Source organism: Amblyraja radiata, chromosome 19, assembly GCF_010909765.2.
Source record: "Amblyraja radiata isolate CabotCenter1 chromosome 19, sAmbRad1.1.pri, whole genome shotgun sequence".
In the NCBI taxonomy this organism is placed as follows: Eukaryota; Metazoa; Chordata; class Chondrichthyes; order Rajiformes; family Rajidae; genus Amblyraja; species Amblyraja radiata.
Window position 1 is genome coordinate 7090819 of NC_045974.1, and position 23068 is coordinate 7113886.

A 23068-nucleotide genomic window follows, 5' to 3' on the forward strand; every position below is an offset into this window, starting at 1 on the left:
CACCCATTCCTTCTCTCCAGAGATGCTGCCTGTCCCGCTGAGTTACTCCAGCACTTTGGTGTAAATCAGCATCTGCGGTTCCTTCCTACACCAGAGTTTTTAGGCAGATCCACATTCCCCAAAGCATTCAAAGGAACATCCATCGTCTTTGCTGCCGCTTTGGGCAGCACGGAATTGCTGCCTCACAGCGCCAGGGACCCGGGGTTTGATCCTGACCTCAGGTGCTCTCTGTACGGAGTTTGTACCTTCTCCCCAAGACCCCGCGGGCTCCGGTTTCCTCCCACACTCCAAAGATTTGCGGGTTTATAAGTTAATTGGCTTCTGTAAATTGCCCCTAGTGTGTAGAACATTGAACTAGTGTGTCGGAAGGAACTACAGATGCTGGTTTACCCTGAATAGAGAAAGAAGGAATGGGTTTGAGACCCTTCTTCAGACCCTCAGGCCACCCTTCCTCAGATATGGTGCCCATAATTGCTCACAATACTCCAAATGCAGCCTGACCAGCGCCTGAAAGAGCGTCGGCATTACAGGTGGTGAGGAAAGAAATGGGGGGGGAGGGGGGGGGAAGATGCAATTGAGGGAATAAAAAACAACAGACATTTTCATTGGACAGGCAGGATGCAGGAAAAATGTTCCCGATGTTGGGGGAGTCCAGAACCAGGGGTCACAGTTTGAAGAATAAGGGCTAGGCCATTTAGGGCTGAGATGAGGAAAAACCTTTTCACCCAGCGAGGTGTGAATCTGTGGAATTCTCTGCCACAGAAGGCAAAGGAGGCCAAATCACTGGATGTATTCAAGAGAGAGTTAGATATAGCACTTAGGGCTAAAGGAGTCAAGGGATATGGGGAGAAGGCAGGAACGGGTTGCTGATTTTGGATGATCAGCCATGATCATATTGAATGGCGGTGCTGGATTGAAGGGCCGAATGGCCTACTCCTGCACCTATTGTCTATGTTTCTAAAAGCAGAGCACTCTCAGTTAGGAGGCAGCGCACATCAAAGAGCAGAGGAGCGATGATGTTTTTCAGGACCTCACATATTTTTGATGGAAAGACTGCAGAATCCTACACAGCGATGCAGAGCGGCAACGAATCGCTTGCCCTCCCAAACACATCCATATTGAAATAGTGATCATCACAACACAGGCAGTAAATCAGCAGCTATTTCAGTGTCTGGGTTGTGAGACAGCAGGGAATGAATGGTGGCGGCTCCTGATTAAACTGTGATGATGGGAGAGGCGGATCAGCACCGCCCTCTGAACGAGAGACTCCCAGCTACGTGACGCGGCGATTGTCTCTGTACCGGGTGGAGCGCCCCCCCCCTCCCTTCGACAGGCAAAACCTAAACCAAGATGTCTAACGATTAAAACGAGGAGGGAAGAAAATGAGATTAATAGTGGAAACTAAAATAAAAATAACTTAAAATTAAAGGACTTTGTGCGTTTTCAGTAGAGTCATAGAGTGATACAGTGTGGAAACAGGCCCTTCGGCCCAACTTGCCCACACTGGCCAACATATCCCAGCTACACTAGTCCCACCTGCCTGCGATTGGTCCGTATCCCTCCAAACGTGTCCTATCCATGTACCCATGGTGCATTGGTACAGCAATTCAATGGTCGTTTATTGTTAGGTGTAGACATATAGGGTGAAATTATTTTTTGTGCTACACATTAGGTGTGATCCTATTAAGTGCCAGAGTGTAAGATAGTCGACCACCCTGAGTCTGTATGCCAAAGTTGCCTATGTTTTGTTTAGTTTAGTTTAGTTTAGAGGTACAGCGCGGAAACAGGCCCTTCAGTCCACAGAGTCCGCGCTGGCCAGCGATCCCCGCACGCTAACACTATCCTACACACGAGGGAAAATTCACAATTTTTGTCGAAGTCAATTAACCTAAAAACCTGCACGTCTTTGGAATGTGGGAGGAAACTGGAGCACCCGGAGAAAACCCACGCGGTCACGGGGAGAACGTGCAAACTCCGTACAGGCAGCACCAATAGTCAGGATTGAACTCGGGTGTCTGGCGCTGTAAGGCAGCAACTCTACCGCTGCGACACTGTGCCGCCCACGACCCTTCAAGTCTCCGCCAATACTTAAAATATAAAGGAGGTTTGTAGAATGTGAATTAATATTCTTGTCAATAATTAAGACAGTAACTGCATTGTTGAGAAAAACAAAATGCACCCGCCCTAATATTATCCAGCCTGTTTGGTGACCCCGTAGCTGAGTCCTGCCCTTTCCTGCAGTTCATTGCCAAGTCTCTCGGTGAGGTTGTAGCGGCACCTGCTAGCGCACGCAGAGATCGAACCCGGCGTTCGGAAGCCGCGGTCACGTGTCTCGGGAGGGGCTGCTTGTTTCGCACGGTTTTTCACTGGCGTGCGTTAGTTCAGCGCTGACCACCGTTGTGGGCAGATGTGTCTGTAGAACCTGCATACTGGCAACCGAGGGGATCCTGTGGATAGGGTGAGCTGTTTTAAATATCTGGGAGTCCACATCTCTGAGGATATGACATGGACATCACACGCCTCAGCACTCGTGAGTAAGGCAAGGCAGCGCCTTTACCACCTCAGGCAATCGAGGACATTCAGAGTGTCTCCGAGGATCCTCCAGTGCTTTTTCTCAGCGGCGGTGGAAAGCATCTTGTCCGGGAACATTACCATCTGGTTTGGGAATTGCTCTGCCAAGGACAAGAAGGCTCTGCAGAGTAGTGTGTTCGGCCGAACGCACTATGGGAACTTCACTCGCCCCCCTGCAGGAACTATACATCAGGAGGTGCAACTCCAGAGCCAATAAAATCATGGGAGACCCCTTCCACCCCAGCAACGGACTGTTCCAGCTGCTACGGTCAGGCAAACGCCTCCGTTGCCATGCGGTGAGAACGGAGAGGTTGAGAAGGAGTTTCTTCCCAGAGGCCATTCGGACTGTAAACGCCTATCTCACCAGGGACTAACTTTACTGAACCTTTTTCGTTCCGCCCACAATATTTAATATGTAAAAGAATATGTGATTGTGTTTGTAGTTTGTTTGGTTGTTTGTTTGTTTGTCTTTTTGCACAAAGTCCGCGAGCATTGCCACTTTTCATTTCACTGCACATCTCGTATGTGTATGTGACGAATAAACTTGACTTGACTTGAACTTGTGAATGAAGCTTTGTTGAAAAACTCCAGCAGTCGTTTCTCAGACCACGAAAAGGTCCCAGTTTCTGCTGCTCCTGGACAGTTAGTTATAAATTCCTGCCCTCACCAGCACTAACCACGGTGGAGGGGACGCGCTGGAAGCTCGTGTTTGCTTTACTTCCCAGCAATAGACTCAAGGCACGACGAGCTCACCATTTCATACTCACCAACATGTGGCAGCAGTGACATACTGATTTCACCCAGTGGGGTGAGTTGCTGGAGGCCTGACCTGGGTTTGAACTGGTGACCTGTGGCTAACTGCTGACTGGCGTGGATTATATGAATGGATCAACTGCTCTGTGGCAATACACGGCGCGACTGCTAAATAAATCCAACGCTTAATTGTAAACTTCCACTTTATCACTTCGGGTCAGGAAAAGCCAGCAGTCAATATGGGACAGGGACAATGCTAATATGATGGTAGACAAAAGTGCTGGAGAAACTCAGCGGGTGCAGCAGCACCTAGGGAGCGAAGGAAATAGGCAACGTTTCAGACCGAACCCCTGAAGGAAATAGGCAACGTTTTGGACCGAAACCCTGAAGGAAATAGGCAACGTTTTGGGCCGAAACCCTGAAGGAAATAGGCAACGTTTCGGGCCGAAACCCTGAAGGAAATAGGCAACGTTTCGGGCCGAAACCCTTCTGGGTTTCGGCCCGAAACGTTGCCTATTTCCTCAGCTCCATAGATGCTGCTGCACCCGCTGAGTTTCTCCAGCACTTTTGTCTACCTTTGATTTTCCAGCATCTGCAGTTCCTTCTTAAAACACCGATGCTAATATGATATTCTTTTTAGATTTCATTTCTAGGGGTTGGTTGGAAATATCGAAAAGGCTGAAGAGTGTTTTAGTTAGGTTTAAGAAATACAGAGACAGGTGAATGGAGAGGACAGGTTTAGAGGGATATGGGCCAAATGTGGGGCAGGTGGTGCTAGCGTGGATGGGGCATCTTGGCCAGCATTTGCAAGCTGGGCCGAAGGGCCTGTTTCTATGCTGTATAATGCCCCCGTCCCACTTAGGAAACCTGAACGGAAACCTCTGGAGACTTTGCGCCCCACCAAGGTTTCCGTGCGGTTCCCGGAGGTTGCAGGTAGTGGAAGCAGGTAGGGAGACTGACAAAAACCTCCGGGAACCGCACGGAAACCTTGGGGGGGGGCGCAAAGTCTCCGGAGGTTTCCGTTCAGGTTTCCTAAGTGGGACAGGGGCATAACTCTATGACCATAAAGTTTCAAACAAGAGGACCGTTTACTTTTAGTCTTAAAGATATAGCATGGGAAAAGGCCCTTCAGCCCACCGAGTCCGCGCCGATTATCGATCACCTGTTCCCACTAGTTATCCCGCTTTCCCTACACACCAGGGGCAAATTTTCCAGAAGCCAATTAACTTACAAACCCGAATGTATTTGGGACATTATTTCTGTTATCCTCTACTTGTACACTCTACAGCTGCTCCTCGACCTACGATGGGGTTACGTCCCGATAAACCCATCGTAAATCGAAAATATCGCATGTTGAAAATATCGCATGTCAGAAGAAGAAGGGTCTCGACCCGAAATGTCACCTATTCCTTTTCTCCAGAGATGCTGCCTGACCCACTGAGTTACTCCAGCTTTTCAGTTTAGTTTAGTTTAGAGATACAGCGCGGAAACAGACCGTTCGGCCACCCGAGTCCGCGCCGACCAGCGATCCCCGCACATTAACACTATCCTGCATACACTAGGGACAATTTACGCTTATACCAAGCCAATTAACCTGCAAACCTGTACGTTTTTGGAGTGTGGGAGGAAACCAAAGCGTCCGGAGAAAACCCACACAGGTCACGGGGAGAACATGCAAACTCTGTGCAGGCAGCACCCGTAGTCGGGATAGAAACTGGATCTCTGGCATTGTAAAACCCCTGTCCCACGGTACGAGTTCATTCCGAGAGTTCTCCCGAGTTTGCCCTGATTTGAACTCGGAGATTTACGGTAATGGCCGCTCGTCGGTACTCGGGGCTCTCGTGGACATTTTTCATCATGTTGAAAAATCTTCACCAGTCTTCCCGTGCTTACCTGCCGTTCGCGAGTCTTCCCGAGTACCTGCCGTTAGCGCTAAGAGACGTCCCGAGCTCCGACGTACCCGAGCTCTTGGAATGAATTTGTACCGTGGGACAGGGCTTTAGGGCAGTAGCTCTACCACTGCACCACCCTGTGTCTACCCTCTGGTGTAGTGTTAGGTAACCTGCTAGCCCGTACTTGAGTCACACAAGAACCCTCGCTGGGTGCATGGGAGGCAAGGACAACACAGTTACCTCCTTCAGGTCGAGGGAGAGTGCGTTGAGCCGTTCGTTCTCAGACTGTGTGTTGAGCACCAGGGTCCTGGCTTGCTTCATCTCCGTCTGAAGCTCCAGGATCTTGCTGAGGTAATACGATTCCTTCGACGCCGACTCTTGCAGCAGAGTCTCCTCCCGCGTCTCGCCATCTTCAGCTACTTTGCGGTGGTTGGAATACGCCTGTCCAAAAGCCTGGAAAATCAACACATTCACGCCGTTAATCCTCTCTGATGGTGTGCACGCTAGATTATTCTTCACCCCGGCCACCCCCCCCCCTTCTCCCCTCTCCCATCGGGCAAAAGGAACAGAAGTGTGAAAACGCACACCTCCAGATTCAGGGACAGCTTCTTCCCGGCTGTTATCAGGCAACTTATCCAATCTACCACAAGCAGGGAGCAGTCCTGAACTACTATCTACCTCATTGTTGACCCTTGCACTAAACGTTATTCCCTTATCGTGTATCTGTACATTGTAAGTGGATCGATTGCAATCATGTATTGTCTTTCCATTGGCTGGTTAGCACGCAACAAAAGCTTTTCACTGTACCTCGGTACACGTGACAATAAACCAAACTGAGTTGTTTTCCCTCTAAGTACTGATGACGATAGAATTACTGCCGATTATTTCTCACGGAGGGCATGACACACACTGGTTACTGACAAAAGAAATCAAGATCTCTGAGTGTACAGTTTCTGACTCTCTCAGGCTGTAGTACAAAACATGTTTGAGATCGCGGAGACACAGCCTTTCACACCACTCCACGAACAAACATTCAGAACACCTTAACTCCTCATCCCATTCCCACACTGACCTTTCTGTCCTGGGCCTCTTCCACTGTCAGTGTGAGGCCCAGCGCAAATTGGAGGAACTGCGTGTGCAGCTTGCACCCCAGCGGTATGAATATTGACTTCACTCATTTTAAGTCACCCCTGCAATCCTTCTCTCTCCGTCCCTCCCCCTCCCTAGTCGTCCTGTTAGTTTCATTGTTTGTATCGCTACGTTGAAAAGACTAGGCTTGTATTCACTGGAGTTTAGAAGGATGAGGGGATATCTTATAGAAACATATAAAATTATAAAAGGACTGGTCAAGCTAGATGCAGGAAAAATGTTCCCAATGTTGGGCGAGTCCAGAACCAGGGGCCACAGTCTTAGAATAAAGGGGAAGCCATTTAAGACTGAGGTGAGAAAAAACGTTTTCACCCAGAGTTGTGAATTTGTGGAATTCCCTGTCACAGCGGGCAGTGGAGGCCATATCACTGGATGGATTTAAGAGAGAGTTAGATAGAGCTCTAGGGGCTAGTGGAATCAAGGGATATGGGGAGAAGGCAGGCACGGGTTATTGATTGGGGACGATCAGCCAAGATCACAATGAATGGCGGTGCTGGCTCGAAGGGTCGAATGGCCTCCTCCTGCACCTATTTTCTATGTTTCTATGTTATCACCTCTTCCACAACCAACAATGGATCATTGTGGGCTCCTCTTTTCCTGGATCATCGGCGATTTGTTCTGTACCGTTTCATACCTCTAGTTTTCCTCACCCTTGACTCTCAGTCTGAAAAACGGTCCCGATCTGGAACGTCACCTATTCCTTCTCTCCAGAGATGTTGCCTGACCTGCTGAGTTACTCCAGCATTTTGTGTCTATTTTAGGTGTAAACTAGCATCTGCAGTTCCTCCCTACACATTCAGTTCAATATTGTTGGGCCCAGTATGATTACAGCAAGCAAGTTTCATGTTGTAAAGATGCTGATGAAGCATCAGTAAAAATAAAATGTGCTTGCATCAGAACTCCCAGTAAAGAGTAACGTGATCATAAATCAGAATAATGGCGAGAAGGTATGAGAAAACCTAGGGAAGATTAAACACGACAGTCCGGAGGCAGGATGATAAATTTATAAAACGTACACCGTACAGAGATAATAAAGGCAAAATATTTCTTCCTGATAACACCCTCGTTATCACCTCTTCCACAGCCAACAATGGACCATTGTGGGCTCCAGTCTGACCAACGAGGAGATCAGGTGCTGGAGGTCTGCAGAAGGGTCTCGACTCAAAACGTCACCCATTCCTTCTCTCCAGAGATGCTGCCTGACCTGCTGAGTTACTCCAGCATTTTGTGTCTACCATCAATATTAATGTCATCTTCATTCGTTTTTTCACATCCGTATGCAAATTGCTTTTAAAGACGACCTCGGCAACAATCTATCTATCTATCTATCTATCTATCTATCTATCTATCTATCTATCTATCTATCTATCTATCTATCTATCTATCTATCTATCTATTATCATTATCATTATTATTATATTACTAAAACTCTCATCTTGTTTGTTTGCATGTTTGTGTTGTACCTCTATTTGCGCAAAAACGGTACACGATAGCGCTATCATTTTTGCCCCACCTTACTCTCCATTGTCCTGTGCTGTAAATGAAACAAGTTTTGTTCAGATTGATGGTATATTTTAAGTTATTAACGATTTAAAAAAATGTTTTATCATTGCCCAGTTGGCAACGTTGACCTGTAACAAAATTCATCCCAGTGATTCAAGAATCTGACCAGACACTTTGATGCCAATTGCCTGGTGACCAGGGCTATGTAGGAGGTTCCACACCAATTCTGACTCACACACATTGCCTCAGCCACGTGTGATATCAACATGAAATGAGCTTGTTACTTTGCGTTTGGACTGTTAAACAGCAGATCTGCATGGACAAGTCTTGCTGTAATTTTTCCCACCCACACAGAGAGAGCTTCAGTGACCAAAGGTTAGAACTCTTTGGAGAGCTACTTAGTCATTCCAGCCCTGTATTGTTTACCGCCAGGGAAGGAAGAATCAGCTCCAGGTCAAGCTCACTTCACTGGGCGAATGGCAAGCGGTTTTTATATAACTCTTCTTACTCACAGTTATATCGTCTATGGGCTGAAGGACCAAGGCTTTTATCTGTGTAGGTTTTTTAGTTTAGTTTAGAGATACAGCGCGGAAACAGGCCCTTCGGCCCACCGAGTCCGTACCGACCCGCGATCCAATTAACACTACCCTACACACACACATACTAGGGACAATTTACACTCACACCAAGCCAATCTACCTACAAACCTGTACGTCTTTGGCGTGTGGGAGGAAACAGAAGATCTCGGAGAAAACCCACGCAGGTCACAGGGAGAACGTACAAACTCCATGCAGACAGCACCCGTAGTCGGGATCTAGCCCGGGTCCCCGGTGCTGCAAGCGCTGTAAGGCAGCAACTCTACCGCTGCGCCACCGTGCCGCCTTTATATATAAGGGTATTTAAGTATAATCTTATGTGGAATGGAAAAACAACTGTTCAGTTTTGGTTTAGCTTGTAGATCAAACATGGAAATAGGCCCTTCAACCCTTCAAGTCCACGCTGACCATCAATGACATTAGATCGGTGTTATTCCATTTTCTCATCCATTCTCGACACATTGGGGGCAATTTTACAGGGGTCAATTAATTTTTTATATATTTAAGGCAGAGATTGATCGATTCTTGATTAGTACGGGTGTCAGGGGTTATGTGGAGAAGGCAGGAGAATGGGGTTAGGAGGGAGACATAGATCAGCCATGATTGAATGGCGGAGTGGACTTGATGGGCCGAATGGCCTAATTCTACTCCTATCACTAATGACTTACTAAACCCCGATGTCTTAGGGTTGTGGGAGGAAATCCACGAGGTCACAGGGAGAACGTGCAAACTCCACACAGACAGCACCCGAGATCTGGCGCTGGGAGGCAAGAGCTCTGAGTATTTGAGGACCCCCATCGTCTGCTCAAAACAATACATGACCAGAGCAGGTTTAATAGAAATGGAATAGGCTCTCTGGAACAATTTTATTTTCCTGTCGGCTTTACAAAATAATGGCTGCTTTGATCGAATATTTCACTTAACCATTAAATTGCAATTTGGTCATTTCCGCAATGTTTGGGAATAACTCCTCACTAAAGTGTTACACCTTAAACCTGTATCCTGAAATGATGTTCAAATGGTAGCAGTGCTACAGTCAGGAGTGCTAGATTGATTAGGTGATTAATTGATTAATTGATTGATCAGGAGAAGAGGCCCTTGGGCCCACCGAGTCCGCACTCACCATCGATCACCCACTCGCACTCATTCTGACGTTATCCTCCCCTTCCATCCACCCGCTGCACACGAGCGGCAGTGTAATTCACCGAGGCCAGTTAATCTGCAAACCCGCACGTCTTTGGGATGTGGGAGGAAACCGGAGCACCCGGAGGAAAACCCACGCGGTCACAGGGAGGATGTGCAAACTCCACACAGACAGCACCCGAGGTCAGGATCAAACCAGCATGGTGGCGCGGCGGCAGAGTTACTGCCTTACAGCGCCTGAGATCGTCACAGTGGGTGCTGTCTGTACAGAGTTTGCACCCTTCTCGCTGTGACCGTGTGGGTTTTCTCCAGGTGCTCCGGTTTCCTCCCACACTCCAAAGACTTACAAGGTTTAATTACTTGGTATACTTTTAAATTGTCCCTGGTGTGTGTAGGGTAGTGTTAGTGTACGGGGTTGATCGCTGGTCGGCGCGGACTCGGTGGGCTGAGGGGCCTGTTTCCGCGCTGTATCTCTAAAGCCGAAAGTGAAGTCTAAAGAACCCGGGTCTCCGGTGCTGAGAGGCAGCAGCTCTACCCGCTGCGCCGCCCCAAAGCATGTCGTCAGCTGTTTCATATTTATTTATTAGTTGATTTAGTTCATGGTGACGTGTACCGAGGTACAGTGAAAAGCTTTTTGTTGCGTGCTAACCAGCCAGCGAGAAGACAAGACAGCCGAGACATTCACAGTGTCAACGGAAAGGGGAAGAATTAGAAGCTGTTGCTGTCGTTCATGTTTATTTCAGAGTTAAATGCCATGAATGTAGCTAATGACATTAAACTCACGCTGGGTGTATTACACAAAGCTTGCACCCCTGGGCTCTATTACTAGTGAGATTGTAGGAATGATGGCAATTTAACTGTACAAGTAAATCGAGTCTGTCCTGGAAAGCGCTCTCCAAGAGATGACAATCTACTACAATAACAACCACCTGAAACCCAACCCATCAAAAACACAACTATGCAGCTTCCATCTTAAAAATCGAGATGCAGGAAAACAACTGAGCGTCTCATGGGATGGCCACAAACTCTCCAACCACTTCCACCCCGTGTGCCTCGGAGTCACACTCGACAGGACACTCTCTTTCAAAACCCACCTTCGGAACACCAAAGCCAAGGTCAACACTCGCAACAACATCCTGCGCAAACTGGTAAACTCAAAGTGGGGCGCTGATCCACCAACCATCCGTGCAACTGCCCTAGCCCCGTGCTTCTCCACAGCTGAATACGCGTGCTCAAGCTGGAGCCGCTCCCACCACACCAAACTGGTTGACACAGCCCTCAACGACACCTGCCGCATTATCACGGGATGCATAAAGACAACGCCAGTCCCGTGCCTCTACGCCCTAGCTGGTATTGCCCCCCCCCCCCATATCAGACGATCCATCGTCGCCCAAGACGAGCGGAGAGCACAGGAGATCGATACCAGGCACTCCCTGCATGGACACACAGCACCTCCACCCCGACCGAAATCCAGAGCCAGTTTCTTGCAGACAGTCCCACCTCTCCAGACAACCAAAGAAACAGCAAGGACCAACATCTGGAAAGATGAATGGAACCAGCTCAACACACGAGCCCACGACTGGATGGAGAGAGGAATCACTCCGACTGAATGCCTCGCCAGCGGGCACGACCTCCCATGGCCAACCTGGAAGACCCTCAACAGATTACGAGTGGAGCAGGGGAGGTGCAAAGCACTTATGAAAGCATGGAACTACCAGGCAGAAGACACATGCAGCTGTGGAGCAGTACAGACAATGTCCCACCTACTGGACCTAGTGTGACGACGCCCCCCAGTGCAGCCCCCCAGGACCTGGCTGAACCGACCCGACCAGCTGTGACCTGCGCCAGATACTGGCAGAACGACATCTGAGATTGCAACGGACTCGAAGAAGAAAAACTGTACAAGTCAGATCAGTCTCACGAAGGGGGCATTTCTCCACTCCATGGCGGAAAAATATAACAGTTAAGAATTTTTCCCTTGCCAAAATCTCACAATAGACCTTCATAATATTTGTCTAATGGTTCCTTGTGAATATTTTCATTTGGATGCATGGCATAAACACTGGCCTGAAATAACCTGAATGGTTATCCCTCTTTTACATTAGGCTCTTGCTTTAAATTGTGTTCTAATTCAAGAGGGGAGGGGATGCAATCTGGTGCCCCTAGTTGTTAGAGACTCAAAGGTACGCAAAAATGCTGGAGAAACTCAGCGGGTGCAGCAGCATCTATGGAGCGAAGGAAATAGGCAACGTTTCGGGCCGAAACCCGGAAGGGTTTCGGCCCAAAACGTTGCCTATTTCCTTCAGGGTTTCCTATTTCCTTCGCTCCATAGATGCTGCTGCACCCGCTGAGTTTCTCCAGCATTTTTGTGTACCTTCGATTTTCCAGCATCTGCAGTTCCTTCTTAAACAACATGTTAGAGACTCAACATGGTTTCAATTCATTATTGAACTGTGAGAAATGTTTTTTTTTCCAAAGTAATATTTATACACTGGTTTGGAAATGTAAAGAGCTAACATGAAATAAAACTGATATGTAGGAAGGAACTGCAGATGCTGGTTGGCATCAAAGATTTCAAGAGAGAGTTAGATTTAGCTCTTAAGGGATAAGGGAATTAAGGGGTATGGGGAGAAAGCAGGAACGGGGTACTGATTATGGATGATCAGCCATGATCATATTGAATGGCGTTGCTGGCTCGAAGGGCCGAATGGCCCACTCCTGCGCCTATTTTCCTTGTTTCTATGCTTCTGTCGACACAAAATGATGGGGGAACTCAGAGGATCTCTCGAGAAAAACCTTGGGTGATGTTTTCGGGTCGGGACCCTTCTTCAGACTGAAAGAAGTGGGTGAGAGAGGGGTGGGGGAAATAAACCGGGGGTGAGAAAAGGCCAGAACAAATCAAGGCTGGCAAAAGATGACCTCAGGAAGGGTGGAGCCCACAATGGTCCATTGTTGGCTGGGGAAGGTGTGATAACAAGAGGGATACAAGCATGCGAACAGTGGAACTGGTGGGGTGACTAAGGTAGGGGAGAGGGAAAATATTGTTTTTTGACTGATCAAAGGTCTTTTAAGGACTAGAAACGAGGAACAGAAGATGCTGGTTTACAAAATAAAAGGGTACAAAGTGCTGGAGTAACCCAGCAGGTCAGGCAGCACCTCTTGGAGAACATGGATAGGTAATGTATCGGGTCGGGATTCTTCTTCAAGTGCATGACCAGATGCAAGGGCAATAATCAGTACTTGTAAGAAAAAGGAAAATGAGGCAAGTACAGAGCGAAACAGGCCCTTCGGCCCACCGAGTCCGCACCGACCAGCAATCACCCCGTACACTAGCATTAGGGACAATTTTAGCGAAGCCAATTAACCTGCGTGTCTTTGGGGTGTGAGTGGAAACCAGAGCACCAGGAGAAAACCCACACGGTCCCACGTTCTAAAGCCAAGCATGTTTGTAGGTTACACAAAAATGCTGGAGAAACTCAGCGGGTGCAGCAGCTTCTAAGGTGTGAAGGAAATAGGTAACGTTTCGGGCCGAAACCCTTCTTCAGACTGATAGGGGGTGGCGGGGAGAAGGAAGGAAAAAGGAGGAGGAGGAGCCCAAGGGCTGGGAGGAGACAGCAAGGGCTAACAAAATTGGGAGAATTTCGATTTTCCAGCATCTGCAGTTCCTTCTTGAACACAGGTTTGTAGGTTAGTTGTACATTGTCTCTAGTGTGTAGGATTGAGCTAGTGTACGTATGGGGTGATCGTTAGTCGGCCCTGGACTCGGTGTGCCAAAGGGCCTGTTTCCAAGTCGAACGTTAGCGTGATATTTATATTCAGTATAGGGTGATTGCTACTGAGATATGGGATTGAAAGTTGAGGTTACAATCAGATCAGCCACAATCTTATTGAATGAGGGAGAGTTAACTGGAGGCCAAGTCAGTGGGTATTTTTAAGGCAGAGATAGATGGATTCTTGATTAGCACGGGTGTCAGAGGTAATGGGGAGAAGGCAGGAGAATGGGGTTAGCAGGGCGAGATCGCGACCCTTCTTCAGACTGAAGGTCAGGGTAGAGGGAGACGCAGAGATAAGGAAGGGTAAGGTGTGAAAATGAGACATCAAAGGAGACAAAGCTCAAGGAAAATGTAGACTAGATCATTGTTAGCCAGGAGAAGTTGACAACGAAGCATAGAAAGATAAAATTTAATTAGGAAGACAGTCAGACTGGTCTGAGAACTAGGATGGGGGAGGGGATGGAGTGAGAGCTATTTGAAGTTAGAGAAGTCAATGTTCATACCTCTGTGGTGTGAGCTGCCCAAGCGAAATATGAGGTGTTGATCCTCCAATTTGCGCTGGGCCTCACTCTGACAGTGGAGGAGACCCAGGACAGAAAGGTCAGTGTGGGAATGGGAGGGGGAGTTAGAGTGTTGAGCAACGGGAGATCAGGTAGGTTTATGCGGACTGAGCGCAGGTGTGTATTTCCGAGTCCCAGGATGGGGCCGCTGAGGTGACAGCAGCTCCACTGGAGGTCATCCTGCTCAGCATCAACCAGCATCTGTGCCCTAGTCCCGTGATGTATTTTAAAAGCCCCGCCGTCACTCCATCGATAATTATGCTTCCTCCTTGCTGCAGCAGCAAGAGACTTGACCCGACCCGGCTCATTGAAATGCTGATGTGCCCAGCAGCGGCAATAAGGGCGGGGAATCAGCTCGAAATGCCAGGTGTGGGAGCGCGGCCTTTGTTGAGCTGCCGAATGTACATCAGCCTCACCCCCCTCCACATTGTGGGGTTGAGCAGTGGAGCAGAGAAACAGGCCGGGGTTTGTGTGGATTTGCAGTGTAACGCAGGGAGCCTTGCGGCCTAGTCTCGACAGTAAAGGGCCTATCCCACTTGGGCGTCATTTGCGTGTCATGCAGATGGCGCGCAAAGATTTTGTACATCCCAAAATCCTGGGGCACTGCTCGCGACCGCACGTCACAGCCTACGTCACCACGCACCATGCGCCATGACGCGTAGATTATGTCACATAAATTACACGCAAATGACACCCAAGTGAGACAGGCCCTTAAATACAATGACCAACGGCATTCAGAGAACCCTGGACCAGGAGTGCCTCTTGGAATGCCTGAAGAAGAGGTCTCGGCCCGAAACGTCACCCATTCCCTCTCTCCAGAGATGCTGACTGTCCCGCTGAGTTACTCCGGCATTTTGTGCCTTAGCTTCAGCCGCTGCTCAATTCTTGAAGCAGTAATTGGATTGCTATTACACGCTGGCTGTCTCCGGCAACATAAGTATAGCAAGATGTGGAATACTGTGAGCAGTTTTGGGCCCCATATGTTTCACGTTCACAAGTTAAGGCCCACCAAAGAAACACGAACAAGAACAAACCCTGCCTTTCCCAGGAAGAGATCTTTACATTTACCATAGAAACGTTGAAACCTAGAAAAATAGGTGAAGGAGTAGGCCATTCGGCCCTTCCAGCCAGCACCCCCTTTCAATATGATCATGGCTGATCATCAGTACACCGTTCCTACATTTTCCCCATATCCCTTAATTCCTTTAGCCCCAAGAGCTAAATCTAACTCCCTCTTGAAAATATCCAGTGAATTGGCCTCCACCGCCCTCGGTGGCAGAGAATTCCACAGATTCACAACCCTCTGGGTGAAGAAGTTTTTCCTCATCTCAGTCCTAAATGGCCTATCCCTTGTTCTTAAAGTGTGACCCCTGGTTCTGGACTCCCCCAACATTGGGAACATTTTTCCTGCCTCTAGCCTGTCCAATCCTTTAAGAATTTTATATGTTTCTATAAGATGCCCTCTCATCCTTCTAAATTCCAGTGAATACAAGCCCAGTCGACCCATTCTTTCATCATATGTCAGTCCCGCCATCCCGGGAATTACCCTGGTGAACCTACTCTGCACTCCCTCAATAGCAGTAATGTCCTTCCTCGAATTAGGACACCAGAATTGCACACAATGCTCCAGATGCGATCTCACCAGGGCCCTGTACAACTACAGCAGGACCTCCTTGCTCCTAAACTCACATCCTCTCACAATGAAAGCAAACATGCCATCAGCTTTCTGTACCTGCATGCTTACTTTCAGTGACTGATGTACAAGGACACGCAGGTCTCGTTGCACCTCCCCTTTTCCGAATCTGACACCATTCAGATAATAATCTGCCTTGTTGTTCTTGCCACCAAAGTGGATAACCTCACATTTATCCACATGATACTGCAGCATGATAACTATCAGTAATCTAACTACAGCTTCAGGAGCATTCCACATAGCGAGCTGCAGAAATAACTAAGGTAGACAAAAATGCTGGAGAAACTCAGCGGGAGAGGCAGCATCTATGGAGCGAAGGAAATAGGTGACATTTCGGGTCGAGACCCTTCTTCAGACTGATGTGCGGGTGGGGGGGGGGGGGGCGGGAAGAAGAAAGGAAGAGGCGGAGACAGTGGGCTGTGGGAGAGCGGGGAAGGAGAGGAGAAAGCAGGGACTACCTGAAATTGGAGAAGTCAATGTTCATACCGCTGGGGTGTAAACTGCCCAAGCGGATTATGAGGTGCTGCTCCTCCAATTTACGGTGGGCCTCACTCTGGCCATGGAGGAGGCCCAGGACAGAAAGGTCAGATTCGGAATGGGAGGGGGAGTTGAAGTGCTGAGCAACCGGGAGATCAGGTTGGTTATTGCGGACCCGAGCGGAGTAACTAGCGCTCATCGTGGCTGCTGGAAACTGAAAGCTGACAGTGACCCCCCCCCCCCCGCGATTTGTCCGGCCCGTTTCTTTAGTTTCACCAATTCACAAGTTATACGAGTAGAATTAGGCCATTTGGCCCATCGTGTCCACTCTGTCATTCAATCATGGCTGATCTCTGCCTCCTAATCCCATTGTCCTGCCTGATCCCCATAACCCTTGACACCCGTTCTAATCAAAAATGTGTCCATCTCTGCCTCAAAAAATATCCACTGACTTGGCCTCCACAGCCCTCTGTGGCAATGAGTTCCACAGATTCACCACCTTATGACTAATTGTAGTGGGGAACAGCCTGCACTTATCAAACGCAAACTAATAACTATGGTGGACAAGATTGCCCGGGTGACAGGATTCCAGCTCTTTAAACATCTCATTTCCATTTAATGACGGAGACGAGAGTCGGCGTTGGGTAGAAATGAGTTGCGGCGCTCTCCTTCCCCGCCACGTCAATGGGCAGTAACAGCCCGAGCCTCTGACAATAGACAATAGGTGCAGGAGTAGGCCATTCGGCCCTTCGAGCCAGCACTGCTATTCAATGTGATCATGGCTGATCATCCACAATCAGTACCCCGTTCCTGCCTTCTCCTCATATCCCCTGACTCCGGTATTTTTAAGAGCCCTATCTAGCTCTCTCTTGAAAGTATCCAGAGGACTTGCCTCCACCGCCCTCTGAGGCAGAGAATTCCACAGACTCACCACTCTCTGTGAGAAAAAGTGTTTCCTCGTCTCCGTTCTAAATGGCTTACTCCTTATTCTTAAAATTGCTCTGCATTGCTCTGAAAGCCTCTGCCATTCCCCACTGTGGCATCCATCGATTTGTTCCACATCACATCTCACACTGTCCGGCCAGTCGCCTCTTTGATCCAGACAGCAAATTAGGGCCAATTACAGCAAACAGCAGCGTTCTTCTGTGGAATTATGTTGCCGTGGGAACCAGGCCGTGCGAAGTGGATGCCCGGAAGATACAGAGAGAAAAACACTGTGTATATCTTAGCCATCTGTGCATCAGCTGCTAACAACCCTAACCAACATTTAGCATTTCAGCTTTAAAACAAATAAAAAACTTCTTGCAACTTTTAGAGACCATGTAATCTGGAGAGGAGCAGAGAAAGCCTGACTTGCTGCATTCACAAGTTATAGGAGTAGAATTAGGCCATTTGGCCCATTGAGTCAACTCCACCATTCAATCATGGCTGATCTCTGCCTCCGAACCCCATTTTCCTGCCTTCTCCCCATATCCCATGACACCCGTATTAATCAAGAATCTATCAGTCTCTGCCTTGGCCTCCACAGCCTTCTGTGGCAATGAGTTCCACAGATTCACCATCCTTGTATGACCATCGTCCTCCACCTGTTCCACCGTTGAGGTCTTGGTTGGATTGCTCTTTGTCAGGGACCTATATAACCATATAACAATTACAGCACGGAAAACAGGCCATCTCGGCCCTTCTAGTCCGTGCCGAACACTTATTTTCCCCTAGTCCCATCTACCTGCACTCAGACCATAACCTTCCATTCCTTTCCCGTCCATATACAAATCCAATTTATTTTTAAATGATAAAATCGAACCTGCCTCCACCACCTCCGCTGGAAACTCATTCCACACAGCCACCACTCTCTGAGTAAAGAAGTTCCCCCTCATGTTACCCCTAAACTTCTGTCCCTTAATTCTCAAGTCATGTCCTCCTGTTTGAATCTTCCCTACTCTCAATGGGAAAAGCTTGTCCACGTCAACTCTGTCTATCCCTCTCATCATTTTAAAGACCTCTATCAAGTCCCCCCTTAACCTTCTGCGCTCCAAAGAATAAAGCCCTAACTTGTTCAACCTTTCTCTGTAACTTAGTTGCTGAAACCCAGGCAACATTCTAGTAAATCTCCTCTGTACTCTCTCTATTTTGGAGTATAGATCTCCCCCTCGACCTTACCACTATGGGTGGCCCTACCAGGAGCACAGCTCCAGATGGCATCGCTCTCAGAATCTCAGGTCCACACAAGCTTCTCCACCACGACAAGGTGACAATCCACGGATAGTCCACAGACAATCCCCGCTGAAATACTCCAGCATCTTATGTCTACCTTCTGCCCAAATTCATTGTTTGAAATATCTAATGCTGTGCATTAAGATTTAAACAACTCAATTCTTTAACGTAGATGCAAGGCTGAAGTTGCAACCAGGCTTAATATTTACATGAAAAAGGTTCCCGTGCAGTATAATTTAAAGATTTACAATAGTTTGTTCTGATGCCTAAGGACGACTTCATTCACTGTAGAAACAGAGTTCAGGAAGAGCAGAGTGGTAAAAGCAAATCCTCCTCTCTGTACAAGTGTAGAAGCTGTGATCAGAATGTAAATGGAGCCCGCTGCTGCATTTATAATAGATTTGAACCACATCCATGCGTTTCATTTTCATTTTCAATAGACGCCTTGAATTTAAAGTGTGAAGCATTTCAGCTTTAGTACATATAGAAGTATAGAAGTGTGAAAATGCACACCATAGGATTCAGGGACAGTTTCTTCCCAGCTGAAGCAGTGCCTAACTACTAGCTACCTCTTTGGTGACCCTCGGACTATCCTTGATCGGACTTTGCTGGCTTTACCTTGCAGTAAACGTTATTCCCTTATCATATACAGGAGCCTGAAGACTGTAACGTCCAGATTCAGGAACAGCTTTCCCCACAGCCATCAGGCTATTAAACACAATGAATAAGCTATGAGCTCTGAGCTGCAAAAGACTATATTATTATTTGTTATTTGCACTATATGTGTTATTTATTGAACTTTTTCTTTTTTTCCCCATTATATACAATGTTTACATTTTCACATATTCTGTTGTGCTGCAGCAAGTAAGAATTTCATTGTCCCATCTGGGGCATGTGACAATAAAACACTCTTGACTTGACACTTGATGTATCTCTATGCACTTCTCTGTGGATTGTCACCTTGTCATGGGGGAGCAGCTTGTGTGGACCCGAGATCCTGAGAGCGATGGTCGGCATGGACTCGCTGGGCCGAAGGGCCTGTTTCCGCGCTGTAAAGGCCGCAGGGCTGCAGGGCCGGAGGGAAAGACAGTGAGGTGAAAAGCGTGGGCAGGCACGAGAGGACTCCACCCGAGCCGGCTGCCCACCCCGCTCCCGGGGCTACGTCCACGCCACGCACCACCCACGGGCACCCCGGGGGATTTCCGGGACCGCTGGGCACTGCGGTGGGCAGAGGGGGGGGGGGGGGGGTGGAATGCATCCTCGATAAGGATGGGGAAATGGATCAGACTGATTCCTGGGATGTCAGGACTTTCATATGAAGAAAGACTGGATAGACTCGGCTTGTACTCGCTAGAATTTAGAAGATTGAGGGGGGGATCTTACAAAATTCTTAAGGGGTTGGACAGGCTAGATGCAGGAAGATTGTTCCCGATGTTGGGGAAGTCCAGAACAAGGGGTCACAGTTTAAGGATAAGGGGGAAATCTTTTAGGACCGAGATGAGGAAAACATTTTTCACACAGAGAGTGGTGAATCTCTGGAATTCTCTGCCACAGAAGGTAGTTGAGGCCAGTTCATTGGCTATATTTAAGAGGGAGTTAGATGTGGCCCTTGTGGCTAAAGGGATCAGGGGGTATGGAGAGAAGGCAGGTACAGGATACTGAGTTGGATGATCAGCCATGATCATATTGAATGGCGGTGCAGGCTCGAAGGGCCGAATGGCCTACTCCTGCACCTATTTTCTATGTTTCTATGTTTCTATGAAATAATCATCCCAATGGTCAGTATGTTTGTATCTCTTGTACTATGGTGGTGAGTTTGTTTAGTATTGTCTATAGTATTGTAAATAATTGAATACATCTATTTTTGGTTAAAAAAAAAGGGATGATAGTGTGCCTCAAGTGACAGGTTGTGTGAGTTGGGATGAACTACTCCAGCCCACAGTTAGTGCCACAAGTGACAGGTTGTGTGAGTTGGGATGAACTACTCCAGCTCTTAGTTAGGCCGCTATTTCATTTCTGGCTTTGGGAAACTGCCGGATTGGCAAAGTTGTACAGACCATCCACTTCCCAGCAAAGGGTTGTGGAGGATGGAGGCTTTCACATTTGTTCCAATCCACTGGGGACAAGTGGAGTTATATTAATGTTGCCATTTCATTCAATAGATGTGATAGATACGCTAACATTTTTATATACACTTTTTTTTCCCTTCTTCTGGGGAAACACAATATTGATCGATAATTTGTTTAAGAAGGAACTGCAGATGCTGGAAAATCGAAGGTACACAAAATAGCTGGAGAAACTCAGCAGTCCCACCTGCCCGCGTTTGGCCCAAATCCCTCCAAACCTGTCCCATCCATGTACCTGTCTAACTGTCAAATGTTAGGATAGTCCCAGCCTCAACTACCTCCTCTGGCAGCTCATTCCATACACCCGCCACCCTTTGTGTGAAAAGGTTACCCCTCAGGTTCCTATTAAATCTTTTCCTCTTCACCGTAAACCGTTGTCCTCTGGTCCTCGATTCACCTACTCTGGGCAAGAGTCTCTGTGCATCTGCCCGATCTATTCCCCATCATCGTTTTATACACTTGCAATTCTTTGGAAGAATAAGAGGGTATTCACTTAAATGCTCAAAGGAAGGTTTAGTGGAAATTAGTTTTCATCCAGAGATTTTTGGACACGGTCCATGAGTTATTTTAATCAGGGCAGGTTTAGCATCCCCGTGAAGGCAGAGATATCTTTAGATCTGTCACCCTCTCCATGTAGATTATTTCTACACCATAGACAATAGACAGTAGGTGCAGGAGTAGGCCATTCAGCCCATTCGAGCCAGCACCGCCATTCACTGTGATCATGGCTGATCATCCACAATCAGTTCCTGCCTTCTCCCCATATCCCTTGACTCCGCTATCTCGGCTATCATCTGTCCATTTCCTCCACAGATGCCACCTGACCCACCGAGTACCTTCTGCACTTTTGCGTTCTGCTCCAGATTGCAACATTTGAATTTCCTTGTGTCATCAGCAAGATCTCCCTGGTGTCACTTCTGTGTGTCTTAAGCAGCCCAATGGATACACATTGATTGCTGTGATTATTTAATCGTTCTGTTATCGTTGTGCCATTTGATTGCCAGGAGAGTACAAAGCAAATCAAAGACCTCTTCTCCCCTCTCCCGGCAGGCAAAAGGAACAGAAGTGTGAAAACCCACACCTCCAGATTCAAGGACAGTTTCTTCCCGGCTGTTATCAGGCAGCTGAACCATCCCACCACAACCAGAGAGCGAGTACTGAACTACTATCTACCTCATTGGTGACCCTCGGACTATCCTTGATCGGACTTTGCTGGCTTTACCTTGCACTAAACGTTATTCCCTTGTCATGTATCTATACACTGTAAATTGTAATCATGTATTGTCTTTCTGCAGACTGGTTAGCACGCAACAAAAACGTTTCACTGTACCTCGGTACACGTGACAATGAACTAAACTGAAGCATAGCCATTCAGCTGAAGAATGGAGGGATTTGTATCGATTTCAAATACAATTTCCTGCGTGTGTAGGAGGTTGGTCCCATCGAGAGAACAACAATATCAACTTACACAAAATTGCTGGAGAAACTCAGCGGGTGCAGCAGCATCTATGGAGCGAAGGAAATAGGCGACGTTTCGGGCCGAAACGTCGCCTATTTCCTTCGCTCCATAGATGCTGCTGCACCCGCTGAGTTTCTCCAGCAATTTTGTGTACCTTCGATCTTCCAGCATCTGCAGTTCCTTCTTGAAAACAATATCAACTTGATCAGGTCAATATTTTGGGTGTCAAGGCAGGCCGATGTGGTTCAGAGGGAAGATAGATCAGCCATGATCGAATGGCGGAGTAGACTTGATGGGCCAAATGGGCTAATTCTGCTCCGATGACATATGACAATGAACATTTTCACAATTTTGTTTATTAGTTGAATTTTAACCCATTCATTTGTCATTCGAGGTAAATTTCCATTGAAAATACATCAAAGGTATACCTCAGAATGGCAGCCAGCATCATCAAAGACCTGTACCCGCACGCAGCCTGTATCCACCTATCACTTACCAGGCTTTGTCCCCCCCCCCCCCGCCCCATCGCTTTACCAGCTTTCTCCACCCCACCGGCTACAATTAGACTGAAGAAAGGACCCGACCCGAAACGTCACCGATCCATGTTTTACAGGGGATGCTGCCTGATCCGCTGAGTTACTCCAACACTTTGAGTTCTCAAAGACCAACACCACCTTGAGCACGCTCTCATTTGGCTCCGACCATCGGGAAGAAGGTACAGGAGTCTGTAAACAGTCATCCCAGGTTCAAGAACAGTTTCATCCCAGCAACTATCAGACTCTTGAACACTCCACAACACCAGCCTCAGCAACGGTGGACTATTTCTGTCCTTGAACGTGTCCTTGGTTGCAAGTGCGGACTTCGGTTTCGGCAATGTTTAGCAGAGGGAGTGACCGGGGTGAGACTGCTCCCCGACTCTGGCACCTTGCGCTGAAATGCTATTCCAGGGTGTATGCAAATGTATGCGGGACATTTTGACTCTGACTCTGACATCGGGGGGGGAGAGTGCAGTGGAGAGATAAGTTTTTTTGCCTTCCATCACAGCGATGTGATGGATGTTTGTGTAAACTGTGTTGTGTCTCGGGTCTTTGTTGTTTTGTAATGTATGGCTGCAGAAACGACATTTCGTTTGGACCTCAAGGGGTCCAAATGACAAATA

General features: G+C 47.9%; 1 protein-coding gene across 1 annotated transcript in view; it reads right to left on the reverse strand.

Annotated features, from left to right (window-relative positions):
- bicd1 (BICD cargo adaptor 1) overlaps nt 1-23068 on the reverse strand; it is a 140905-nt gene that overhangs the window by 88434 nt on the left and 29403 nt on the right. Inside the window, exon 2 of the mRNA XM_033038371.1 lies at nt 5457-5669. Within this exon, the coding sequence (XP_032894262.1) occupies nt 5457-5669 (213 nt within the window). The remainder of the gene's footprint in view (nt 1-5456; nt 5670-23068) is intronic.